Source organism: Amphiura filiformis, chromosome 17 (assembly GCF_039555335.1).
Source record: "Amphiura filiformis chromosome 17, Afil_fr2py, whole genome shotgun sequence".
In the NCBI taxonomy this organism is placed as follows: Eukaryota; Metazoa; Echinodermata; class Ophiuroidea; order Amphilepidida; family Amphiuridae; genus Amphiura; species Amphiura filiformis.
The window spans coordinates 9,641,751-9,669,252 of NC_092644.1; the positions used below are offsets into that span (position 1 = coordinate 9,641,751).

Below are 27,502 nucleotides of genomic sequence, written 5' to 3' on the forward strand. Positions count from 1 at the left end.
TTGTGCAATGGCGTTGCTGTATTAATTTCTAATACAGCAATTTTCTTGCAAACATTAGAGTATTATACGACAGCGTTGTAGAAATTGATCAAATTACTTTATTCTTACAAACAACAGAATGTTTTGTAGTAACTAGTAAAATTGCATTATTCAAGTGCATAAACATCCAAGAATTATATAATGGCGTTGCAGGAACTGGTACAGCTGCATTATTCATACAAACATCAGAGTATTATACAAATGCTTTGCAGTAACTGGTAAAACTGCATCATTCATACAAACATCAGAGTATTATATAGGCCTACAAATGCTTTGCAGTAACTGGTAAAACTGCATCATTCATACAAACATCAGAGTATTATACAAAAGCTTTGCTTTAACTGGTAAAACTGCATTATTCATACAAATATCAGAGTATTAAAAAATGGCTTTGCAGTAACTGGTGTAATTTCATTATTCTTACAAACGTCGAAGTATTGTACAATGTCGTTTCAGTAACTGGTAAAACTGCATATAAACATCAGCGTATTATATGATGGTGTTACAGTGACCTATAAAAGTGTATACAAATATTCAAAGCCGCGCGCGTGGGTATATCAGATGGGTTGGGGTGGGTGGGTGTGTAGGTGTGGTTGTGTAGCAGTGTGTGTTGGGTGCTGTGCGTATGTGTGTTTTGCGTATAAGTATCGTAGTTGGGCATCTGTTCTTGGGTATGCTTCCTTCATATGGAAAGGTTTCTATACAAAAACGATTCTCTTATAAACAATCATGCGCACAGTTTCCACCTTGATACACCTGAGCACACATTGTCGTCCAAGAGCTCTCAAGCAAGCAGTGAATTGTCTCCGCACAGTCTTTGATTACACTACACGGTTGAGTGCATAGCAATGTAAGAGCTGTGGAGCTTCTATCTGAAAATGGACCCCTTTGATTGGTTTTTGTCGAAACCTCAAGTGTTTCCTTCATCCAATCAGAACTTTTTTTTTAAATATCAAACGAAAGCTAACACTTCCCCCTAAAAACACTTTTCGTCACTAGGTTAACAAGATAACGCAATTCAATGTTATAGCAAGGTGAATGTGGAAAATCTGTTGAAAGCTACCTATCCAAGCACATTTTTTTACCAAAATATAGGTTTTAAAAGTCAAAACCTCAAGTGTTCCTTACAATATTTTTCAAATTTTATGTCATTAAATGAAAAAGCACACTTATAGTGTCCATATACCTGCGTCACTAAAATGAGCAATGGCCAATTCTCTTTAAATTGCAAATCTTGTGCAAAAAGTTACTATTTTCGCCTGTTATGTCATACGGTTGTAAATTCAATGAACTAGCCTATGACTTTACTAAAGAGCGCTTACAAATTTAAATGTTACCAACGCATTTGAGATTCATTGAATGCACGTTGTTGTTGTTTTTTGTTTTGTTGTTTCTTATTGATTCGTCATCATTCAAATGAATTCTTATTGCAACATTAATCACCTTAGCTACTAAATTTATATTTGGTTTTTAGTATGTAACAGAAAATAATTTTGCACCTCATACGATTGCACAAACTTAAAATTGCATAAAAACCTGACTTAGAAAAAAACCTTTGACAAAAATTTTAATTTCACCCTCATTTCCGCCTAGATGCCGTTGCATATGTAACATAAGACACCGTTGCGTGCCTCCGATATGCAACATTAGCTGTGACATTTTAAGTATCAAACCTTATCCCCTTTTCTTTGACAGAAAATATGCAAGGACTCGAGTCGATAACGCAGCAACTACGAGTGGCAGTCAATAAGTTCGTAGAACAAGGTAATTGGAAAAGTACTAGCAAAAATCTTTTTATCTCACTCTTGAATATAATCATTGCATACTTTAATGCACCCATCGTCAACAAAATGGAAGTCTTCCGATTGCATCATGAGCCATTCTTCAGTGAATGTTCACCAGCATTGATCACCAGCAAACCTGATATTATGAAGGTATGATTAAAATTCTAAAATAGGTTTCGCTAACTGGAGGCCATGCCTAGACGACAATATGGTTGCTTTAGTTATCTGACCATTCTGTTGTGCATTGCAGCTTGACAAACTGAGAATAGTGCATAAGACACAATCCGAGAATAGTCCCATTCCTACCATCAACCTTCTTCACTTAATGGCTTGCCTCAATTTTGCTATCAAAATTGTATGATATATGCCTGTTATTGTACTTTCAATTGGCAAATGATCTGTCATCAAGACTCCCTGAATCTCAGAAAACAGCGATGAAGACCTATGGTGATCGAGTGATGATCTTCTTCGGGGTGAGAGATCCAGGTGCTTCCACTGGATGGACTCATGATTCCAGTGATGTATGTTTTAACACAAATAGCCAAATACAGGCGACACTGGTGTTGGTCCTCATTCCAGACGTATAGGAGGTGTTGACCTGATTAAGTCAACTAGTATCAATTTTTGCATGAAGATTCTTGGACCCCCATCTAGAAGACACCCTGGAATACCAAAATGTTAATGGATTTAATTCTAAACACTTTCATCAGAGTTGTTATCTTGTGGCTATCTCATCTTTCTTGTTTAGTTCTTTTTTCATTATCAATGACACTGTACCAGTACTTATCATTAGTGGTGACGTCAATAAGTCTTTTGGACCTCTTCAAGGACGCTCATTCCATCCTTGAACTCGAAGGACAATTTCGTTGCTGTTGAATATCAAGGACCTCATCACCATTCATAGCAACTCAACATTGTAAAATTTTGTTTGGCTTTTCACCTCTGTCGGGAGCAAATTCCATGATGACCCTATATTCACTTCTGGTAGAACCTGTAAATTCAAGGAGGCAGGCTTCCTCTGCAGGGAGTCTTACCCATATACAGTGATGCAAAAGTCGAATATTATGGCAGTAATATTTTGAAGGAACAAGCTTTCTAATGAGACCAAATCCATTACCGTGCGACAAAATAGCATACCTTGTTCTACGAACTTTTGACCGCCCTCGTATATGCAGGTTCGTTGGGGGTATAATTATACGGTGCCATTTATACCCATTTATATCACGGTGACAGGTCGTGTGTCAACAGTAGAGAGTTCTTACTCAATGAAGACGAAATCTTTGTTATGTAGTCTACCTGGGCAATAATGTTCAAAGTATGTGCGCTGTCAGGCCGAATTATTTGGGTATTGGGGAAAGGCAATATAGATGTAAAAAAAGGAAGGTTGAACTGATTGAGTGACTACCGTGTGGTGAAATGCTCATCTATCAGTGACTTTATTAAAGCAGTTGGCCTTACATGTATATAAAACTTAGTTGGCAAACAATTGGCAAACTCTGTGTGTATCGTACAATAGATAAAAAGTCATTAAAGTCGTGACAAGTTGAACACAACTGACGTATCTTTTATTAGGTTTGGCTTTTACTTATACGTTTATTGCATGTATCGGTTTCCCGCGTTTTTTTAATATAATAAATATTTAAATATTTGCTTATAAACAAATTTAAATTTAACGCATGATAAAAGTGGGCATAAAATTATGTATAAATTCACGCAAAGAGCGGTAAAGAAAATAAACGTAAAACGTATATGAAATATTACTAAGAACTAATACGATTTTGACTAGCGATATGTGCTCAAAACTGTTGTTTGCACCCTCCTTAAACGGACCAGGAAACACTCCTATAGGTGACTATCACAATAATTTTCAATGTAGGGCAATGACATTATAAAGCAAACCACAACATAAATCATATTTTGCAACAATTGCGTATCTCTTTTAGAATATAATGGCCAGTTCCGATTCGTAGGCGTGCAACCATTACCCTTAAGTCAGGTTTATATATCCTTAGTATTATATATAAATGTTGTGCCAGATAAAATAAGATACTTATAAAAAGAAGAGTCGATTATATGCGCTATAAATCAATGCTATAAATATATTTACTCACATAAATGTCAAATTGTAGATCATTATATATACCTTAGTCTCCAAAATAAATATTCAAGTATATTTGACTCGCCAACACATAAAAAAAATCACCCTAATTCAATATTAGTCGCGCCGTGTAGATGTAGATCTCGTTTTATTTAGTTCAGATGACCAAACTGTCGTTAAAAGAAATCAGCACAATGTGCTCTTTGTCTGTAAATTTTAAAATGTGTTTGTTCTTTCGTCGATCTTTAAAGTGATAATTGTTCACTTCAACATTATTGAGCAATTATTTCAATTTTAGACAATGTAATGCATATTGAGAATAGGACATACATGCGCTACATCTTATACGCCCCTATACCTGACTACAGTCATAAAAAACGTTTTGGGCCTCATTCATAATTTTGCGTTTACGCTACGATGCATGCATCTATCGGAACTGAATTAAACACAGTGATATCGTTTACTGAACAAATACGATATTTCTTATGCTTCTGCGGATAATAAGCATTTTTTTCAGAAGCAGCTTACGAATTAAGCTAAAAATATGTGTATAGCAAAGAGATAAATGTGGTGAAGATTGTCTGATGTACCGTAGCAATTATGCAGCCTACGTAGTAAAGAGCTGTAAAGAAAGTGTGCAGCAAAGATTGTCTGATGTTGCAATTATGTAGCAAAGAAAGTATGCAATAAAGATTGCCCGATGTAGCAATTATGTAGCAAAGATTGCCCGATGTTGAAATCATAGCAAAGATTGTCTGATGTTACAATTGTGTAGCAAAGAAAGTGTACAGCAAAGATTGTCTTATATAGCAATATTGTAGTAAAGATTGGCTGATGTAGCAATTGTGTAGCAAAGAGTGGATTGCACCAGGTAGCAATTATGTAGCAAAGATTGTCTTATATAGCAATATTGTAGTAAAGATTGGCCAGTGTAGCAATTACATGTAGCAAAGATTGTCTGATGTTGCAATTATGTAGCAAAGAAAGTATGCAATAAAGATTGCCCGATGTAGCAATTATGTAGCAAAGATTGTCCGATGTTGCAATCATAGCAAAGATTGTCTGATGTTACAATTATGTACCAAAGAAAGTGTACAACAAAGATTGTCTTATATAGCAATATTGTAGTAAAGATTGGCTGATGTAGCAATTGTGTAGCAAAGATTGGATTGCATCAGGTAGCAATTATGTAGCAAAGATTGCCCGATGTTGAAATCATAGCAAAGATTGTTTGATGTTACAATTATGTAGCAAAGAAAGTGTACAACAAAGATTGTCTTATATAGCAGTATGTAGTAAAGATTGGCTGATGTAGCAATTGTGTAGCAAAGATTGGATTGCACCAGGTAGCAATTATTGTCCGATGTTGCAATTATGTCGCAAACAATGTATAATAGCAAAGATTGTCTGTCTAAAACAGCAAAGAAAGTGTACAACAAAGATTGTCTTATAATACAGCAATATTGTAGTAAAGATTGGCCAGTGTAGCAATTATATGTAGCAAAGATTGTCTGATGTTGCAATTATGTAGCAAAGAAAGTATATAACAAAGATTGTCTGATGTTGCAATATGTAATAAAGATTAGCTGATGCGGCAAATATGCAGCAAAGAAACTATTAATATAGGAAAGATTATCTGATGTTGCAATCATGTTGCAATCATGTCGCAAATGAAGTATGCAGCAAAGATTGTACATAGCAAAGATTTTCTGACGTAGCAATTATGTATAGCAAAGATAGCCAATGTAGCAAATAGTTTCTAATGTAGCAAAAGGTTATCTAATGTTGATCATCAACAGTGGTGACTGTCGTGTATATCTATCAAGAGATTGGCGTCGTTTTCTTTGTGAGGACTAATACATCAGTAGACAACTCATTTGCATGTTTGTCATCAAGACCGTTCGCTGCAGGTGACTGAATTGGCTTGTTGTACACATTTTGAGAAGCATGTCATTTTTCCACCTAGCATTCCAAGTCATGGAATGAATACTATGTGATTTCCTTTATATATTTGGTTAAATGAGTTTTTACACGAGCTTTGTATATTCAATCTATATCTTAACACTTTTTGAAGAAACTAATTAAAGGTTATGTAATTCATATAATTCAAGTAAATAAGTAATTAAAATCACCAATATCTATGGTATTCGTGTCGCCATCGTTTGGAAATAATATGTTTTGAAGTAATATAGATTGAAATTACCATTCACCATATGCATAACCTTATTTAGAACACACAGCTGTTAGCGTTAATTTCCATTAACAAAACCTCAAGTCAAAGAAAATAACCAGATCATCTAAAATTGCTCAAGGTCATTTCGAGTATTACTTAACAGCCAATAGAGTATGTAGCATTAGTGGAATAAAAATATTAATTTGTATTTTAGGAGTAAAAGTATTGATGCCTTTAGATGAACTCAAAAATATATTTCTTAATTTCTTCATCAAAAATGTGTACTTAAAAAAAAATATCAAGCATGGGAATCCAATAAATAAAATTATTATTTGACGGATATGATTACTCATGAAAAATACATCCGGTCCGTCCGGTTTCTATTGTTCTAAACAATGGAAACCGGACGGAACCGGCGTTCAACCGCCGGTCGTGTTTTGATTTCATCCCTAACTATTTCGAAATATATGACACATGCTTCACTATATAACTGATACAGAGGATAGTTTATCAAAGGTACAGGGTGGCACAATTCAACAAAGTAATACTAATGTTAAGCAGTATCTTAAAGCTCACGTGAGTGGCTACTTTTGACGATTTTCATGTAGATTATTTGTAAGCAAAAAAGACAAAACTGACATACTTATGCACAGTGTGAACAAAGATATAAATAAATCAAACATGCAGGTGAACAAGTCATAATTACACTATCTTCTTCCTATAACTGTTTTACTGACTTATTCACAAAACAAGAACAACTAATTTAAAAAAAAGGCATTTCGGTATTTAAAAATCAATAGCTCTGAAATATAAAATCAAACTTAAGAGGTTCAATAGGAAAATAAGACACACAGACATGACGTTTTCAACCTACATCTTCAATATTTTCAATATGTACAATGTATGCGCTGAACAAGGAATGACCTGTGACCTGGGTCAGGTCAACAAACTGCTAGAACTAGTCTATAAACTCAGTCGTATTTGTTTTCCCAATTACAGTTCTCGTGGACCTGTGTAGGTACCCCTGCATACAACACAGGCAGATTCATGTTGCTTTGCAAATCATGAAAACCAAGAAGACAACTTAAGTGGAAATGCCTTTATAAAGATGTCCATAACAACCTGCCATAGCCACATACATCAAATTTAAAAGTAGGTATTGTTTCCTGAATAAAAAAAACATCGGTTATTGTGAAGATAAAACAAAACATGCTTCCACGACAGGCATGCGCTCACTCGATATGATCGTATTTGAAAAGTATTGATTTTTTAAGCTATAAGAGAACATACATTGTAGCAAATGCTTAAAGCAGAACTGACATTTTGCTATCTATCTAAATAGCCGAAGAAGATTGAGGCTCAGAGATCGCGCGTAAATATATAGAAAAGATGATACGGCCTTGGGTGGTAGAATCAACTTGAACACTATAAATGTAAATTTTTTTCTCCCTCCATACATATTATAAGGAATGTAAAAGGGGGAAATATTCAAACAATGTTATGGGTTTTACTGTAACTAAGCACAAAAATAACCAACAATTGAGCATACATTTACGAAATAGCGTAAATAGATAAATTATTTTGTGTTTATAATAAAAAAAAAGTATTCTTAATAGCTCTTAAACGAACATTAAAACGAACGTTCGGTTGCAGAGATTCATCATAATACTTGTCATTGTTCTTTTTATCTAGAAAACAAAAGCTAAGCTCTGAAATATAGATCAAACGGAAGTGGGACAGACGTGACAAATATTAATAAACATTCTGATTAAACGCTATATATGCTGTTATTCATTTAATGTGCCTGCAACTTGTTTTTCATATACTAAAAAACAAAAGCTATCAAAACAGATGAAGTGGAAGTAGAATACATGTGAGACGATTGACCTGTAAGTAAAGGTACATAGAGTGAGCGCGGTATGCAAATATACTCTCAAACAATTAAGTCAATTATATTCCTGTTGTTAAAAAAATTGTACAAAACTCAAATAACAGGTGATAATTGTATAATATAAATATATTTCATGCTGGAAGCTCATACGCAAAATGCTTTAATACATAAATAACTCACAAATACAAAATGAAAGTATGCAATTTTGTAGCTATTAATCACTGTATTTGAGCGCATGCAACATGTTAATAGTGAAATGACGATAAAATGGACGTGAACTGCACACATGCAGGCATGCCGTCTGCTAGATAAAGAACCCGGATGACATTTGACGTCGCAGTACGAGGGAATGAAGATATGTTACCCAAGGGTTAAGGGGGTTAATTGTATTTTAACGTTGCATTGCTGAAGCGTGTCAAAAAAACGCCATTAGCAAGAGTATCGTTCATTTGAAGCAATTTATTTTATGAGATGCGTGTTGCTAGGGGTAACGGATGCTGGAGGACTGAATTCAATGTAAACTTTGCCATATTCGTGAGCGAGTGTATGGAGTGTATGTTAGCTAGGTGGATGAATTAAGTGGATGCAACAAGACGATGCAGCGGGCAATGACACTATTTTACGCATCTATGCCATAGTCGAATCGTGAGGAATATTATATGCAATTCAATAGACAGTATGTAAATGTGTTTTTGCAGTCACCGCAAATTTGTAACTCGCTATAAATTATACAAGAAAGTTTCCAGGTCAACCTGCAGTGATCAAATCGCGGAAATTAATATATGTTGATTTTGTTTGCAAGAAGGATACATGTTGCGACAAATGTACATTGATGTGTCAAAGTTGATAAGTAAAATATAATGCAAGATTTTGGCGTCGTGAATACGCTAGAAATACATAAAAAATAGAAATTGTAATTTTATCAAATATTTGAAATCAAGACATAGAGTTTCTGTTCCCTTTTCAATATATAAACACCTAAAAAAGTAACTAACCCCTTAAATAATGGCCATTATTAAAAAAGGGGCTATTGTATTACAAATCTGTAAAATGCGTTGGAAGCAGAATTTATTTCTGCGCATTTTGACACCTCATTTTATACGATAGCCCAAAAAACAATAAAACACCGGTCAATTTAATGTAGTGAGTTCCAGATTTGAAAGTTGCACTTATACAAAAACACTCAGATATCATTACACAGATTTCCTTCCATTACACTGAATGCAAAATCAATAGAATTTACTGCAACTTTCAAATCTTGGGCTACATTGATTTAAATGTACACTGTGACGTCAATATTTAATCAATTGCTACAAATGAGGTGCCAAAATGTGCAGAAATAAATTCTGCTTCTAATGCATTTTACAGATTTGTAATACAATAACCCGTTTTTGAATAATGGTCATTATTTAAGGGGGTTAGTTACTTTTTTTGTTGAGATGTTTACTATAAAAGGGGAACTTAGTGATCAACACCCTCATCCACAACTTACTCCAAAATGTTGAGGTATTTATACCCTCAGATATCCAGGACTACATAATCATGATAATGTTTGTAGTAAGATATCGCAAGATTGGTATTTTTTGGCTGTTCACAGCCCGAAATTATCAACAGAGTTATGGATGGCTGATAGCATCAAAAGACTCCAAAGATTATACGCTTATTCTTGGGCGTAGATTGCAGGATTGTATGGATGGCGGAAACCTTTAAAATACGCCTAAGAATACGCCTAAGAATACGCCTAACCTTAGACGTCTAAGATGCATTCTTAGGCGTCTAAGATGCAATCTTAGGCGTCTAAGAAATTCGCGGTAGACTTAAATCAACGAATCACAGGACTAGAAATCCCAAACAACCAATCATCTTAGGCGTATTCAATTATTGACCAATGAAATCTTAGACGCCTAAGATTGTACACGCCTAAGAATTCTTACACGTCTAAGATTGACCATTTGACCGTGACTAGTGATGGACGGTATCGCAAATTCGATCAAAACGTACAACGGACGCTGTGCGTTAGAGAATATTTCGAACAATGGCTGGGTGGCGTGTTTTAATAAACTCCTTTTCTCTCCATAGCCACCCGCGTCAATCCCAAAGAGAAAGGGGTGATGGGATGGGAGGGGGATAACACGTATGCTATGACTGAGCCAAAATACACAGTTAAGAGACCTCGATACCTCCATTCAACAAGAAAATTAATCTGACGGTGTAGGGTATGTGTTTATATCCAATACGTTCAGAGGTCAAGTTATTACTGCACACACATTATAAGGTCAACCAACTATGTCTTTATAATTCGAACAGCGTGTGACATATTTTCGCCAAGGTCAAATCGTCTTTTATATTATTGAAGGGATCAGATATGCATAATTTCAGTCCGCAAAGTGCAAGAAGACAAGAGGTCAAATTTTCCATGTTAAAAATAGAATCATGGAGGTATATAAATATATGCTAGGCATGTTTGTTCCTCTTTGTTGTTTGTGTATTAATTTTCATCATCATCATCATCATCATCATCATCATCATCATCATCATCATCATCATCATCATCATCATCATCATCATATCATCGTCGTCGTCGTCGTCGTCGCCGTCATCATGCTCATCAACATTAATACCTGACTACTACTAGCCACACCAAAACAGCACACCAAACCAACGAAAATAAAATCAAACCAATTAATCAATTTTGCTGCAAGTCCTCAGAGAAAACCACATTGGTGATACCGTCCATCACTAAAATATCAATCTTAGACGTGTAAGAATTCTTAGGCGTGTAAAATCTTAGGCGTCTAAGATTTCATTGGTCAATAATTGAATACGCCTAAGATGATTGGTTGTTTGGGATTTCTGGTCCTGTGATTCGTTGATTTAAGTCTACCGCGAATTTCTTAGACGCCTAAGATTGCATCTTAGACGCCTAAGAATGCATCTTAGACGTCTAAGATTGCATCTTAGACGTCTAAGGTTAGGCGTATTCTTAGGCGTATTTTGAAGGTTTCCGCCATCCATAGGATTGCATCTTGGACGTCCAAGAATTTCGCAGTAGATTTAAATTGACGAATCACAGGGCCAGAAATCACGATCAGCCAATCATCTTAAGCGTATTCAATAATAATTGACCAATGAAATCTTAGACGTCTAATTTCAAAGAAAATTAGGCGTCTAAAATCTTAGGCGTCTAAGATTGCATTGGCCAAGAATTGATACGCTTAAGGGATCTGGAATGAGCGTTTTGAGCGTTTCGACAGTATTTTTGTGGGACATGAGAGCACATCAGACATATCGAATTGCATTCTGAATACGAAGAATGTCTTTCTGATATCAAATAATTTTCATTTTTGAAATTTACGATATAATACAGATTTTATGACAAATTATTAAAATTTGATATTTTTCACAATTTTGATATATAACAATCCTCGAAGTAAATTTTATAAATCTAATGATATATTCTTAAAGTGTATGTAGCTGGGAAGAAAAGCCGACGATCAATTGAAAATTTTGACCTTTCATATTATTGATATACATTTTTTCCCCAAAAAGACCTCTAATTTTTTTGGTGTTTTGGGGAAAAATCCATATCTTCAATACGAAAGGTCAAAATTTTCAATTGATCGTCGGCTTTTTATCCCACCTACATACACTTTAAGTGCACATCATCAGATTTATAAAGTTTACTTCGAGGATTGTTATATTTCAAAAATATCAATTTTTAATCATTTGCCATAAAATGTGTATTACATTGCGAATTTCAAAAACTCAAAATTATTTGATATCAGAAGGACATTCTTCGTATTCAGAATGCAATTCGATATGTCTGATGTGCTCTAATGTCCCACAATAAATACTGTCCAAACGTTCATACCCCATCCCTTAAGAGGATGAGCTTTTAATAATTTTTGGCCGAGTGATTCATCAATTTAAGTGTACAGCGAAATTCTTGGACGTCCAAATTGCACTTTGGACGTCCAAGATGTATCCAAGATGCATCTTAAAAAAAGGATACTAAAATCTCGAAATGCCCCTTTAACCATAGCAGTGCTTACTTGCAAGATTGAATATTTAATCGCCATCATGTAATTGAATGAATCTAACTTTCCTAAAGCACAATTTTTTTGTGCATTTGTTTATTTAACCTGTATATATTTTGATATTGGAATAATTTATTGTAACAATGTTTAGATACAATAAAAGGCGGGCGGGAAAATTTTTATCTTGTCTATTTGTTTTACTTGCTTTAAATTCAAACTTGATTTTAGAGTGACTTTCATTCTTATCAGTTTTGTCTATAGTCATTATTTTGTTCATAGCTTTGTGCACTGTTCAATAGCCTTATTGTGATGTGGCGGGAGTTTTAAAAACACGAGCCCTGAACAAAATATGACCTATACGACAAAAGCTGACTACAGTATGAGAAGGCATCAAATGCCAAGCGTCAGATATTCTGTGGTAGCAAAAGGCTATTAGTCATTGAACTGTCTAGAATACTAGACTAAAGAGCTGACTAAAATTGGCTACTGTGGTAGGAACTGCTTTATAGTGCGAGGAGTCAGTGGTAGCTACACAAGAGTAGCGATACTAGCCAGAGGCGGTGAAAGCATTAACATTTATAGGAGGGACACGCAGATTAAAACTCTGAACACTTTATTCTACAGTCTACATTTTATACTACAGTAGTTGGTACCTACACAAGACAGACGACGGCCTCAAAAGACAATCCGTGGTAGTCTCACGTGGTTCCTATACCTAATCAGTACTATACATTTAACGAACATTGGCTATAGACTTCCTCAAATGTATTTGAAAGAACAGTGCGTGGTATAGCTATGCGAGAGTGGCCAATAGTAATGTGCTTGCAATGTTCACCATGTATTACTAAATGCACCATTTGCCTTTTCGATATAATGTCGTACACAATAGGAGGGCAGTCTGCAATATGGGTAAAACCCGGCAAATTCAAAAGACTAGACACATTTCGTGCAGCGCCATCCTATTGTGTCCGCTATAGCTGGAAAAGGCTACTATGGGACGACTTAATGGGACGGCTACGCGGCTTTTAAAAAAGGTAAAGCATCGACTAATCTTTGGTAGCCTCAAGTGGCTTGCTGTTACAATACCACGGGTACATGATACGTGCGGTACATTGAATGAACAATGCTACAAGGGTTTTAAACTAAACATCTAAAAAAAAGTACCCCCCCTTAAATAATGCCCATTATTCAAAAAGGGGCTATTGTATTGCAAATCTGTAAAATGCGTTGGAAGCAGAATTTATTTCTGCGCATTTTGACACTCATTTGATACGATAGCCCAGAAAACAATAAACCACCGGTTAATTTAATGTAGTGAGGTCCAGATTTGAAAGTTGCACTTACATACAAATTTTTACAATACAAAAACACTCAGATATAATTACACAGATTTCCTTCTATTACACTGAATGCAAAATCAATAGAATTTACTGCAACTTTCAAATCTTGGGCTACATTGATTTTAAATGTACGCTGTGACGTCAATACTTAGTCAATTGCTACAAATGAGGTGTCAAAATGTGCAGAAATAAATTCTGCTTCCAACGCATTTTACAGATTTGTAATACAATCACCCGTTTATGAATAATGGTTAATATTTAAGGGGGGTCAGTTACTTTATTTGAGATGTTTATTTCATAGTACAGTGGATGGTATAGCTACACAAGAGTGGCCAATAACGATATGTACTACTCATACATGAACACCTACCAAGAAGCAATTACCCCCTTAACGAATGACCATTATTCCAAAACGGTTGATCGTTTTATCAAAAAGGATAATCCAATGAGAGCCGAAAACTTGAGGCAAATGTTTTTGCTGCAACTTCAAAATTTGGGTTACTTTCATTTAAATGTACCCTGCGACATCAATATTGGGACCAAAATGAGCTGTCCTAATACGCAGAAATGAATTCTGCTTCGAATGCATATCGCAAATTTGGCATACAATCAGCCATTTTGGAATAATGGTCATTTATTAAGTGGGTAATTACTTATTGGTAGATGTATATAATGTTCCCCGTATTAGTAATACACTGTAGGACGCCTTCAAAAATAAAATATTGGATGATCTGTGGTAGCACCACGTGTTTTGTTATTACACTGCATGATATGTATGATACATTAAACGATCATTGCTACAGTACAGGGTCTTCATCAAAACTAAAATTATTTGATAGTACAGTAGATGGTATAGCAGCTACACAAGAGTGCCCAAAGTAATATGTATTACTGAATACACTTTGGGTCTTGGGACGGCCCTCAAAACCAAGGAATGGATGATTTGTGGTAGTCTCACGTGCTTTCCTATTACACTGCTTGATCGTGGTGATAGGTGCGATACATTGAACACATAGCTACAATACAATGACCTACCTCAAAACCATTTTACAGTACAGTAGGTGTCTTGGTGGTACCTACACAAGAGTGACGGCTTCAAAAGCAAAGCACCGGACAATCTATGGTAGCCAGATTTACACTATCTAATCAAACCTGACTATACTATGGGACGGCTTCAAAAGGAAAGCATCGGATAACTTAGGGTAGCCTCACATGGTTAGCCATTGCACTGCCTATATAAGTACAAATGCATTAACTATTGTTGGCTACAGTAACAAGGGACTGCTTCAAAACTATTTCATAACACGATGAGTGGTAGCTACAAAAGACTCTCCAACAGCAATACTTGCTCACAATAATCACCACATTATACACAAATGAGTACTTACTCATGTTGTCGCCGCGTCTTCTGAGCCACGGTTAATTTTTCGGTCTCTGTCTGTGATCTTTTCCATATTTCTGCGGCTAAGGCGGCATCTTTGGCATTCACTTCCACGGCATATCTGCGATTTAGATATATCCCTGGTGCACCTTGTTTTGTATCCACAGTATGGTTTCCGGTCTTGAGATCATCGTGTTTGGTGGAGGCGAGATCAAGTAGACTGTGTCGTGGGGACGGTTGCGGTGTGGGGTTTCGAGATCCTCGGCGGGAAGGGGAGTACTGCTCGTGAAGGAGTTGCATCGCCGGGGACGCGACGGCAAGGCTGCTCCGTCGGCGTGCCCTTTGACCCACTGACAACATGGTGGCTCTCGAGCCGATAGCCCCTGATGCAGCAGCTGAAAAAGAAAAGAAAAAGAGAAACATGTACTTGATAAAAATATTTCCTTTTCACATGGCTCAAAAACATTTGAGTGTTGTTTATGTCGTGTATATACTTACATGCCCTTTGAACACAAAGACACCGTAATTATAAATGAAGACCTTCTAATACGGTATGAGGATAACGCTGTTGATAATCAAGATACTCTTTATAATGTACGCATAAATGCACGATCACTGATCCATAAATATCCTATTGTTTATATTCAAATATGGTGATTTCAGTGAATTTGCAGTAAGGCGAGCTTTTAAGTGACCCTTTTTTCTAATTAGTAATTATTCATTGTAACTGAATTCGTCGCTTCTGAAAAGAATGTGAAGCATATAATTTTAGGAATAAAAAAGGACGAATACGGCAGCATTGAACAATATGAAGCTCAAATCAATTCTGTACCAACACACTCCTCTAATATTGACTACAATGTGACTTTGTACCTTTATTAGGTCGTCTTATTACTTGCAGGGTATATCAGCACACTTTACCAAAACACAAAATTCAGATTTTTGATGATTTTTAAAGATTTTCTGAGTTAGCGAATCAATGATAATACTAGAAATGCAATAGTATACAAATGTAAGTAAGTGGTACTACACAGAGCAATTACTAAGTGCATTTTTAAGTTATTGGTTTTTGGAAAATTATTCCTGAGAATGACATTGATAATTATAGGTATTTGAACATTATTTTGATATTAAGTATAGTCTGTTCAATTTGATATGCCACTCAATTCACTTGAGTGAGAGGGGTGAGTATGCAGAGCATAGATCGATATACGTCAACTAACCCATAACTGTGGGCACATCGTATCGATAGCTTATGACTTCACATCACTATATAACGCCTCTTGAGGGCTCTCGTCCGGATCTGCAGTGTTTTTATAATGAGAATACTGTTACCCACCTATAAATCAATATCAAAACCAACAAAATTTTGCAGATTTTGTGAAAAATTTGTGCCAGGAATTAATGTAGGCTTGAATCCAAGCATTTACCAAGATTGAGAACGATTCTGTTCCGGTTTTATTCAGACTTTAAATGTATTTCTTAAGCCGGCAGCTTCTAGGTAAAGTCACGAGTGGTGCTTTTCTGAAAATAGGGTGAACAAAGTGTGTTGTCTTCGCGGTCCAGTAGCTTGAAAATTCAATGTTCACCAGTATATTTCGTTTTGTTTGTTTACTTCCTTGTTGTGTGTCTTTCAGGAAAACCTCACTTTAAAAAATGTGCAGGTAGAGCCATTTATAAAGCAGATTTTGTATACAGAGTAAAGGGAATTGTGCAACCATAGGGCGTGTGTAATCTCCATAATTAAGATTTCCCGTTAAAATCGGTATATTTAACAAAATAAAGTTGATGCAGCAAGTGACTTATCCGGCGAAAACATATCAGCGGGCAGCATCACTGTTCCCATAATTTGTTGTATATGTATGTCGTAAGAATTTAAATGTTGCTAAGTGGTCAAGTTGTACACATTCCCACTTGGTTCTGTTCAATCTCTCGCGGCAGGAAAGGACGTCTCATCAGACATACTTTCGTGTCAAGGGGCCCTAAGACCTAAAGTGCTAATTTAATGGTATACACGTAAAATAAATATCTGGCTTTTCGGTACAGTAAGCATATTTAATACTTTAAAATGGCACCACAACCATGACAACTAACTAAATGTCCGGTGATATGTGATACAGAAAAACAAAAATAAGCCATCATCCAAGATGTCGAAAGCTAAAGATGTGAATAGTTTACTGGAATTGTTTGCCTAAATAAATCTTTGATAACCAAACCAAACCTACAGATGAAACTGTTAGCAAGAATGATTTGTCATGATTTTGTTTTGTATAATTTGCGCCATCATTTGCAAATAATGTCTATGTAACATTCTTGAGGTTATTTTGTAAATTTGCCAAAGGTCGTATTGTGCCTGATAGGAATTAATTGACCAAACAGAATAGCCACTTAATTGCAAAAATTGTTTAAGCTGAAGTTGCTACAGTAGCTATATAACCAACAAAGAAGACGTCACTACATTTGATGGTTGCTTTTAATCAGAACTGTATAACTTTTCGGCTTGTTGGACACAGTCTATTCATGATGAAAATTAGCTGAGAGCAAAGATCAATTATGTCTGTTTGCAATTGCGTCTGTTTCACCATGCGTCTAGCGAGCAGGCTGGTCTATACACATGCATAGCTTCAGTCGATGAGTTAGCTACATACTACACCATAGAAACAGGTGTGAAAGAGGTGTAGAGAGATGACACTGTATGGGTTAATATTTACCGTATTGGTTATGTCAATGTATTAAGAGAAGTATGTCAAAGCTATTTCAATAAATAGATAAAATTGCAATTTTGAATTCTGACTCGAGCTCTTTAACAACTTGAACATCTTTTGAGCATTTTGTCAAAGTAGTTCTTTAATAACTGTCAGTGAACGAAATTCTTCAGCTCCACCGAACACCTTAGATAATTATGCAGTCTTTAACCACTATGATTTATACATAAAATAGAACAAGCTAACTAATTAGAACATTGGTAGACTTTCAAGGTCAACCCAACAACAACACAGCACATAAAGTTAGAAAAAGAACCGTTAACAACTGTTCGATACATTTACTCACTTTGATGCCATGTATCATGCAGACATTTTTGCCAATATAGTGATTACAGTACATTATTAAGTTAAACAATTCTTAGTTTTTTTCTCCTTCAGGTAGTCTATGTCATCGTGATGTGTTTTTTTCGCCTTTCTTCTAAAAATCTGATGAGTGAACGAGTGCGGATGACATAATGCATGCAAATTGGCGTGTCTAATGAATAATAATTTGTTGTTAAGCTGTTGTTACGATTTTATTATTCAATGCAATATTTTTATCTTATTATTTTATCGCCTGTTTTTTTTATTAAAACTTTGGATTGATCCGAGAAGGAACATCAAATAGTTCTTTCGAATTGACAAGCGCTCATGATGAAACAGAGCGACTAATGCATGTAGAAACCAATATCTTTATTTTGTGTCACTTCTTTTTTGTATTCACTTTAGTTGTATTCCACTCTTTATTACAATAATTAAGGCCAGAATAAATATCAAGCTGCAAGAAATCCGGATGTCTTTAAGTGATAAGTAATCGATTAAACTTGACGTAGGAAAATGGCGGGAAAAGGTGGATGTCTTACTCCGAGCAGACGACAGGATGTTGTTTGACTGAATAACGAAGTAAATTAGTTCAGCATCAATAATAGCTGCCTTATTCGTTTATGTATTTGGGGCGTTGAGTATTGTAGACGACAGGATGTTTTTCGTCTGAATAACGAAGTAAATTAGTCCAGCATCAATAATGGCTGCTTATTCGTTTATGTAGTTTGGGAGTTGGGTATTATAGACGACAGGATGTTTTTCGTCTGAATAACGAAGTAAATTAGTCCAGCATCAATAATAGCTGCCTTATTCGTTTATGTATTTTGGGCGTTGAGTATTATTTTCTGAAAGAAACATTGTATTATTGCAGCAATAATGCAGATTTGTAATTTACGTTGATGAAATAACCTGCGGACCGTTTAGCTGGTAGAGTATTTTTCCCAACGCACAACGTTTCTTATACACCGTATAAAAGCGACTCAAAAAGCTTTAAATTGAATAACAATCTTCTAAGTATTACCATTATTATGTTTACAACCAATTCATCAAACAAAGTTTGTACAAAATTCTCTCCAAAGCTTATTACTGACAAAACAGTAAAGAGAAAAGGCAGAAAGCAAATTGTGTCCAAAGTGCAAAGCCCGTGCAAAGTACGGAGACTGCCACACGAATTACCATTCCCAAACTATTCTCAACGGATTGGACAAAGTCTATGGATTATTAAGTGATTACATTTTGTGCTATTCAAAAATAAACTATCAATAAGCTAATTTTAGACAAGGATTATAAGGAAAATGAAAAAAATATCATTCAACTTAAACATCTCTGATATATGCCCATGCTCAGATGATCAGAATCTATCCGATAAACTTGTCAGATCGGCTACGATAGATAACGACAAAATATGTGAATACAAATGAGCTCTTATCCTAAGCTATATTCTGTTCTGTGCATAAATCACCTAAACAAGCCTCTATATGTTAGAGACAGGGTTTGGGTTAAAGGCTTATGTATCATGTATAAGACGCCTAGCTATTTGGTTGCTTACAAGAAAACGAAGAGGATTGAAAATGTAATTCGGAGTAGCACGCTGAAAATGCTAAGGTTGAGTCACTTAATGAATAATGTCTAGTAAAGCTATGGCTTTTTAGGTAATGAGAAAAGAAAACTTAGGTACTTGTTCGTTTTCTCGTACCTTCTCACTCTCATACACTCCACTAAAACATAAGAAAGCTTTTGGACATATAGGTTTGAAGCCTGGCGTAGGGCGCTCGCATATAAAGGTGACGTACTTGTGATTACCGGAATATGTGACACTAAGGGCTATCACAGTATCAGTGACACATTTCGTGATAAAAAGGCTCGTTCAGCGAATAGTTTGCAAAAAATAGGTGGTCATTATCTTGGATATTGGTTGGAAGATTTGGCCGCTAAAACTCAACAGACGAACAATAGGAGAGCATAGCGCAATGAAAATATTTTAGTTACGCAAATATGACGCGATCAAGCAAAATCAGTCGGAACTCGCAAATATTGATTTTGAGGTATAGCCAATCACAGGAAATATTTCCTTTTGTTTCCTCCTGTTTTGGAAACTCTTTAATTGCTCATATCTTTGGAACTGGTTGTTCAATTTCAATGGGGTTTTCTGCAAAATGCAGCTTTGTAAATGCTGCGTACTGTCCTATAAGAAACTTAAAATGTTATATGTGACGTGTCATGTCAAAAGGAGACACTTTTGGGCAGGTTATCAAATTTGAGGTTTTTACATATCTTAAATATGGAGATATTTTGCTCCACAATGCTGTTTTCCCCAATGAAATCAGATATTCCTTAGCGAAGATATTGAGTTTGTAAGTTATGGTATTATAAAATTTGAAATTGAGATATCGGCCTTTAAAAATATTATTGACAATGTTGAGAGTAGGAATTACCTTGAAAAGTGTCTCAAACAATACAAGATGCCAGTTATATTCCGGTCTGAAACTATCAGACAACATTTTAAACATTAATAACATCACAAATTCGCAACAAACCCAAATTGTGAAAAAAATCACCCCGGGCAGATTTTTGGCTATTTCTCCATTTATGATCCTGCCCAAAAGTGTCTCCTTTTGATATGACATGTCACATATTTCCGAGTTCCGACTGATTTTGCATCACTAAATTTACTTTGTGGTAACGATTATAAAAAGATGTTTGAAGGTAATTTGAAACAGGAGATCCAATAAAACTTTTGAATTTCAGCATGGTCTGTGGGAGAGGCAAAATATCAATATATTTAAATATAATTTTTGAAAATATTGTTGTTTAAAATTGATTGTAATTGAAATTCAGTACTAATTGGCAAAAGAGCTAATCTGCTATAAATGCATAACAATATTTGTATGATAAGAAGCGAATTACAACCCATGTCTTAATTTACATTTAAAATATCGATAATTGTTGGTTATAATATGCCATTAACGTGTCGCTAATCATTACTTTTAAAACGGGCGCAACCAAAAGGAACATTGAGAAATATAATACATTATAGATCAAATCGTTGAAGTAATACTTTGAAAACCCCCTCAAAACGTTCCTCTCAATACTCAGTTGTGTTTGACGAAAGCACACCACCGAGTATGATCAAATGTATGACCTTGACGGAAAAGTACAAGAAAATCAACAAGTTGTATTCCAGAGGACAGAATAACCAATAACCCGTGTTTATTATAATGTGATTACAACTGGGATTGGGTGCCAGAGACGTTAGACGAAGAGTGGCACAAACTTCTTGGACTCGTGCTTGAGAGCTTTCTATAGTTTATTACGTAAGAATTAGTTAAAGACAAGGTTAATGGCTGACATGTTCAGAGCCTCTCACCAAATCTACAACGTTCCTACCCAAAACAATTACCTGAGTTGTTCAACGATGTAAGCATGATTACTAACCATCTTCTTATTTGTGAATATTTGGTCGATGAACAATGAAAGGGAGAGATGAATGAACCCTGGAACGAACAATGCCCTATCCTATTGTTTCACAATATTCTGAATTATGTGATATCAAGTACTTGTACTAGCACTCCAAATTGCCATAAATCCTAATCTGATGGGTAGGTAGGTAGCCATGTTTCACGCCTAAAGTCTTATTCTCAATTCACACTTTAAGGTCAAGTATGAACTCTTCCCATTTTCACGTCCTTTGTCGAGAATGAAATACAATAGGTTTTATTTTTACTGAATGCTTGAGGATGTATTGTTATACTTGCTGAATATTTTAATATTATTAACAATTTGCAAACCCTTAGAATTCAACTATAACAAGCAAATCCTAACGTCAACCGAGGTCAAAGGCAGAGCCTTGTGACGCCGCAATGGTGAAACAGGGGTTTATTTTGCGATGTGGCTTACGTACTAACTCGTGGTAAAACAGCCACGTCAACGTTTATTTCAAACGATATTTTCTTTAAAAGGTCCTCCTAACATTGATTGATTCCGCGACAGCAAATGTCAGTATGCAGACTTGTTATTCGCTGACAACCAAACTTGCGGATTAAAGCAACGACAAACAGTGATCTGGAATTACACAAGGGAATCGTAATCATACGACAAGAAACAGACAGATTACAAAAATTACCCTCGTCAGTCTCATTACAAAAACAGTGAGTGCTATAATATGCGTGGGATGCACTTTAAGATACAAAATATATTGTCAGAGAGATTTTGATGAAGTGTTTGGTATCACTGCAACTCGTTATCGTATATTCAACTGTTCACGAATTACAGGTAATTCACCATCGTATTGAATAAGTCATACATACTGCAGTTACTGTCCGTTTTCCTATACACAATACACAGTGCTCTTTCCCATTGACGCGTGACCTCTACAAATAGCCCTACGTTAAAAGTATGGGGATATGACTAGTTAACGTCGCTGTGTGAAAAATAACCGGCCAATATTAAAAGTACTCTTCTAAAGTTCTAGAAAATATAGTTTTTTAACATGTTCTAAATTTTTAGCTAATTTAGATGTTTGGAAAATTCGTACTTTGGTGTTTTAGTTAATGTTATAGGTAATAGTACATTGCCTAGTTAACGTCGCTGTGTGAAAAATAACCGGCCAATATTAAAAGTACTCTTCTAAAATTCTAGACAATATAGTTTTGTAACATGTCCTAAATTTTTAGCTAATTTAGGTGTTTGGAGAGGGTCGTACTTTTGTGTTTTAGGAAGGACATGTAAACGACAGATAACACCAAAAATATGAAGAAATTATTTCCAAACCGTGTTAAGTCAACAATCATTATGTTGCTAATTTTCAAGAATGCTGGTTTACAAAAAGCACGCCATTGTCAGATTTCGTGAACAAAGCCACACATACCATTGTTTCCTTTCGTTTCCTTTATAATCGGTTACCCAACTGAAGCTATGAATACCAGCTTTATTGCGATATCGCACATGAAAACAGACACTTGTCCACAACCAGAGAAGATCCGATTTAATCAGTTGAGCTGTTTCAATGAGTGTTATCTTGGTTTAATAGCTTTTAATGGGGTTAAGTCCTGCAAAGGTCGAGATGAATTCTACTGTAGACATGACTGCATCATGACTTTACGCTTGTTTGCTCAGCAATTGACTTGTGTTGTGATAATTTTGATCGAGGTTCCGAACACAGAGAGCGTGAACAAGTTGACCAGGCAATGATCGATTTTGACGTCACACTCCATCGGCGAATATTCGGCGGATAAAAGAAATTGTTATCAGTGCCATTCAATGACAATACAATGCTCACTCCTGTCGACATGGAGTTCACAGGAAGGCGGATTATCGCTATGTTTTGATAAAAGCTACTTATATTAGGTACGGCTTCAAAACGCAACCGTCGGTTCCGGCCGGTTCTGTCTGGCTGGAGACGATTTCTATTGTTTTTAACAATGGGACGTGGTTCAACCGAAATCAACCGCCGGTCAACCGAGGCCGCCCCTAAACTAAATCTCAGTAAACAATTCCTTCCGTACATACTGCAGTTACTGTTCATTTTCTTATATACACAGTGCTCTCACCATTGAGGTGATCTCTACAAACAGTGTATGTTAGAGGTATAGGGCATTTCCTAGGTAACGTCACTGTGTGAAAAATAACCGGCCAATATTTATTGTACTCTCTGAAATTCTAGGAAATATAGTTTTGTAACATGTCCTAAATTTTTAGCTAATTTAGATATTTGGAAATATTCGTACTTTGGTATTTTAGTAAGTAGGGCACGGCATGGCCTGCAAAATTCCCTGTGTAAATCGAATGCAACTTTTAGTGACTATCACTCACTTGTAGACCGCTCTCTTCCGAATGGCATTAAAGCTAAACCACTTGACGGATATTTTTGTACTTGCTGTCAATCAAGAATAATGTATCCATTAAATGATTGTAGGCTAAAAACTTAGTATGTGGCATCTGCAAATGTTCGTGCCTCCCTGATATGTAAATGACAGGTAACAGCAAAAACAGCTCCCATAACTTTGGTCAGTGCAGCGAGTCAGGGGATTTCAAGTGGGTGATTATTGATTGGCAAGTGCCATATTTGGGCATAAGTGCAGTCCACCATTCAATGTGGAGGATAGACTAGACTTTATCGATTGATTTTGCTGAAATAGTTTCCTGTTAACCAGGTTTAAGTACTGCAAAGGTCGAATCATGTTTGCTGTGCAGTATAACTGCACTATGATATCTTGACCGTAATATCTTTTTTTTTGTAACACATTGTCAAGTAGAATAGGTCAGCGTATGTTTTTTCTTCCCATAAGGGTCTCATATATATAAAGCGTTGATTGATCGTTGTATGGTGATCACATGTCTGGTTTACTGCAGACTGAATACACACAGTTCACAGACCTCAAATGCAGGATACGTATATATGATTTCAAAACGCGATATATACTACAAACATTTTCAAGAATCATGATTTTGAATGTCAAATGTATGCACCAATGTAGCGATCTTTCATCAAATTACCATGTTCCGTTTTGAGACACGTTGCACAATATGTTATTCGATTCAATTGTCACAAAGTCAAACGTGGTGTTCAGACGGCATTATGACTTAATGTGTAAACCGTTGACGATGACAAAAGCCCACACATTATTCATCAAGGTATGTTCACACGACGATTTCGGCTACTGAAGGATCACACCACTAAATCAAGTTCCTATTCTTTTATGTGTTAAAAGGTACCCAAGAAATCGTCATTTTTTCGTGGTTATAACGTGCTAGGGCATTCAAAACACCATTTTCCAAAAGTTTATGATATATTCTACCCTAGAACCAGCATTTTTTTGGTAGTTGAGCGGCTCAATTTTTCGCAGTGGTGCATCGAACATGAAGTAAACCATACCAAACTCTACAGCTCAGCGCCTCTATGTTGTGACATCAGTTGGTCCATGGAACCCAAAAAACCTTCATAAAATTTCAGAATTTTAGTATTTTTCATCTTTTATGCTCAGATGATTAGAAAAACATCCATAGAGCACAACTATCACCAAAAATTGGCATATCAGCCTTCATTTCAAACTTTATTTTTTTCCATTTTAATGTACCTGGTGTGGTCAGCGAATTAAACACTGGTTCTTATTTCTCCAGTCAGGCAGGGTTGGACCCGTTTTAGTGGTGTGATCTCTGAAACCCCGAGTCATTTGCACACTATTTGGATACATCAGACATATCAGGATATTGATCAGTTCTTGATGATTTTATTAATAACATTCGGGCGAAGCCAGGCAAAGCCGAATACTGCTCAGAGGCTACTAAATTAAAGGGATGCCAACCGAATATGATGGGACAGGGATATGGGAAGGCGTCTTGAAGTATAAGTCTGTTGATTGTGGCTGCAGCTGTGGCAATGACAATAACGTTTATTTAATTGATCCGGGTGCTGAAAAATATATTTGACCCAGGTCAAGTCGTCGGCCGCATCACATACTGACGTATTTGCAAAATACGCATTTCAAGAAAATCGAAGTTGAAAATTTAGAGATTTTCATTTGCTTCATAATCTTGATTAAAACATTATTGTCGATTAAAACCAGGTTAGCAGTAACGCGAATATACTATATTTTCAATATAATTCACTTATTTCTATCAGAGCATAATTTATTCTGCAAAAAAACAATATTAAATTAAATACGTCACTATGTGAAAAGGACTACTGACAATTTCGCTGTTCAAATGACAAATACGTCGCGCAAATACGTCAGTATGTGAAACAGTTGCGCAAATACGTCAGTATGTGAAAAGGACAAAACAGCGATTTTATCGTGTAATGACAAAGTCGCGCAAATACGTCGCGCAAATACGTCAGTATGTGAAACGGCAAATCCTTCAAATTGCAGATACGACATACTGGGCTTGCGCAGTATAGGTGATCGGCAAATACGTCGTTATGTGATACAGACATTTCAAGGTTTTGTAAATACGTCAAAATTAAATTAATTAATATCTTACTAATTAAGCCACTTTGAGGCATGGTTTTTGGTGAATATATAGAGTAGAACATAACAAACTAATATACCAATTTTCTCAAAAATGTTAAAAATGTCGAATACGTCAGTATGTGATACGGCCGACGAAGTGTTGAGATGGGCTGGGCTGTGCCGACAACAAAAATTGTGTACGCACAGTACGATCACCACCGGGACGAAACAATGGGTTCAACTTCAACAGTTTCAGCACTTGAATTGTTGCCCGATAAGTGGCGATACCTCGAGTTTTCTTTCATCCGGGTCTCCAAGTGCCTCCACACGATCATAAAACCACGACGCTCACCTTTGAATTCTCTAAACCCTACATTTCCAGCTTCGTGTGAACACAGTTATAGAGGTCGTGTAACTTGAGACATTCAACTTTCGTCTAACAATAGATAAGTCTACATGGTATTGCCTTGAGATAGATAATATTCATGCTTGTGAATTTCTTCGTATTGGTAAATCTGACCACTGTGACGGAAGCTGTTGAATTCTGCCTTTTAAACTTAAATATCTTAGAAAATATCTGTGTTCTTGAACCTGAGGAGAATAATCGGGAGAATAATCCTACCCGAAAAATGATAACACAAATAATACACAGACAGACAGCGTATTATGACTATGAGTCTATGATGCGAATATCAAAATAATAATAGCTCTGTTATAAAGCTACCAACGGCAAACCTGTTTATAACATACGTAAACAGATATGCTCAAATGATTGTAACGAATTTATGATTCTATTCTTAAACCTATTTAAACAATCCTTGTCCACAACGCAAGTGGATCGCCAAGAACATAGGCACGAAATTGACGAGAAGACGAGATGCATTTGAGCTATGATTTGAGGGCGTGTCGGATGTGAAAAAATAGGTACCAATTCTGGAGTCAAAAATAAAGGGATAACACAAGACTCGTTTGATGCTTTCAAACGCAAGAGAACAAACATCGTCCATACTCATAACAAACGTCCTTAGTAAAGTCCAAAAGCTACATAATTATAATATTATATAAAATAATATTGAATGAGAGTAATGGTGGTATATGACTGTGTGGAAAACACACGGTACATCTCCGCTGCCACATGCACCGTTACCGCTCGTTACAGCCTCGCCCCACCCTAACATAAAGGGTGCAAGCCCTGCAGGACTTTTGCCGCTGACTTCCATAGTAAAGACTTGCATCTAATGGAGTTCTTATCTATTACAGCCCCGCAGGGCAGGAAAACAAGGGTAAATATAACAATTTGTGACACCATAAAATATCTCAATTTGTAAAAGCAAAACGGGGGTGTTGTCGAGGAGGAGGCTGGAAATTTAACATGTTTAAGGCAAACCACAAAAAGCAATATCCATCATTGTGAGGATATAGCGAGGCTGTATAGCTGGGCTGTAGCGGCGGTGTACCGGGGTTTCCCCACACATATACCACCAAAGTGTAAGCCATGCATGTCAATTCCTGAGGGGCCTGATACATAGACACATGTCCTCAAACACACACTTTTTGTTCTTTATAGTCACTATTTGTCAATTCAGCTCAGGACAAATCCCCCCACAACTTTACAGGACGGAACGACCCTGCTGGTATAAGCTTCAGCGATTTGGACATCCGTAGCGCATCCTCTACCAATCGAAACAATCACACGAAAGGCGAATCCCAGGTTGGCCAAGGACAACATGAAAAATGTCACC

The 27,502-nt window shown here is 36.1% G+C and overlaps 1 protein-coding gene across 24 annotated transcripts in view; it reads right to left on the bottom strand.

Moving 5' to 3' along the window:
• The window catches only part of LOC140136902 (voltage-dependent calcium channel type A subunit alpha-1-like), a 471,089-nt gene that overhangs the window by 312,786 nt on the left and 130,801 nt on the right, over window positions 1-27,502 (bottom strand). For all 24 annotated transcript variants that reach the window (XM_072158531.1, XM_072158544.1, XM_072158537.1 and 21 more), the window contains exon 2: window positions 14,751-15,138. In XM_072158531.1, the coding sequence (XP_072014632.1) occupies window positions 14,751-15,138 (388 nt within the window). The remainder of the gene's footprint in view (window positions 1-14,750; window positions 15,139-27,502) is intronic.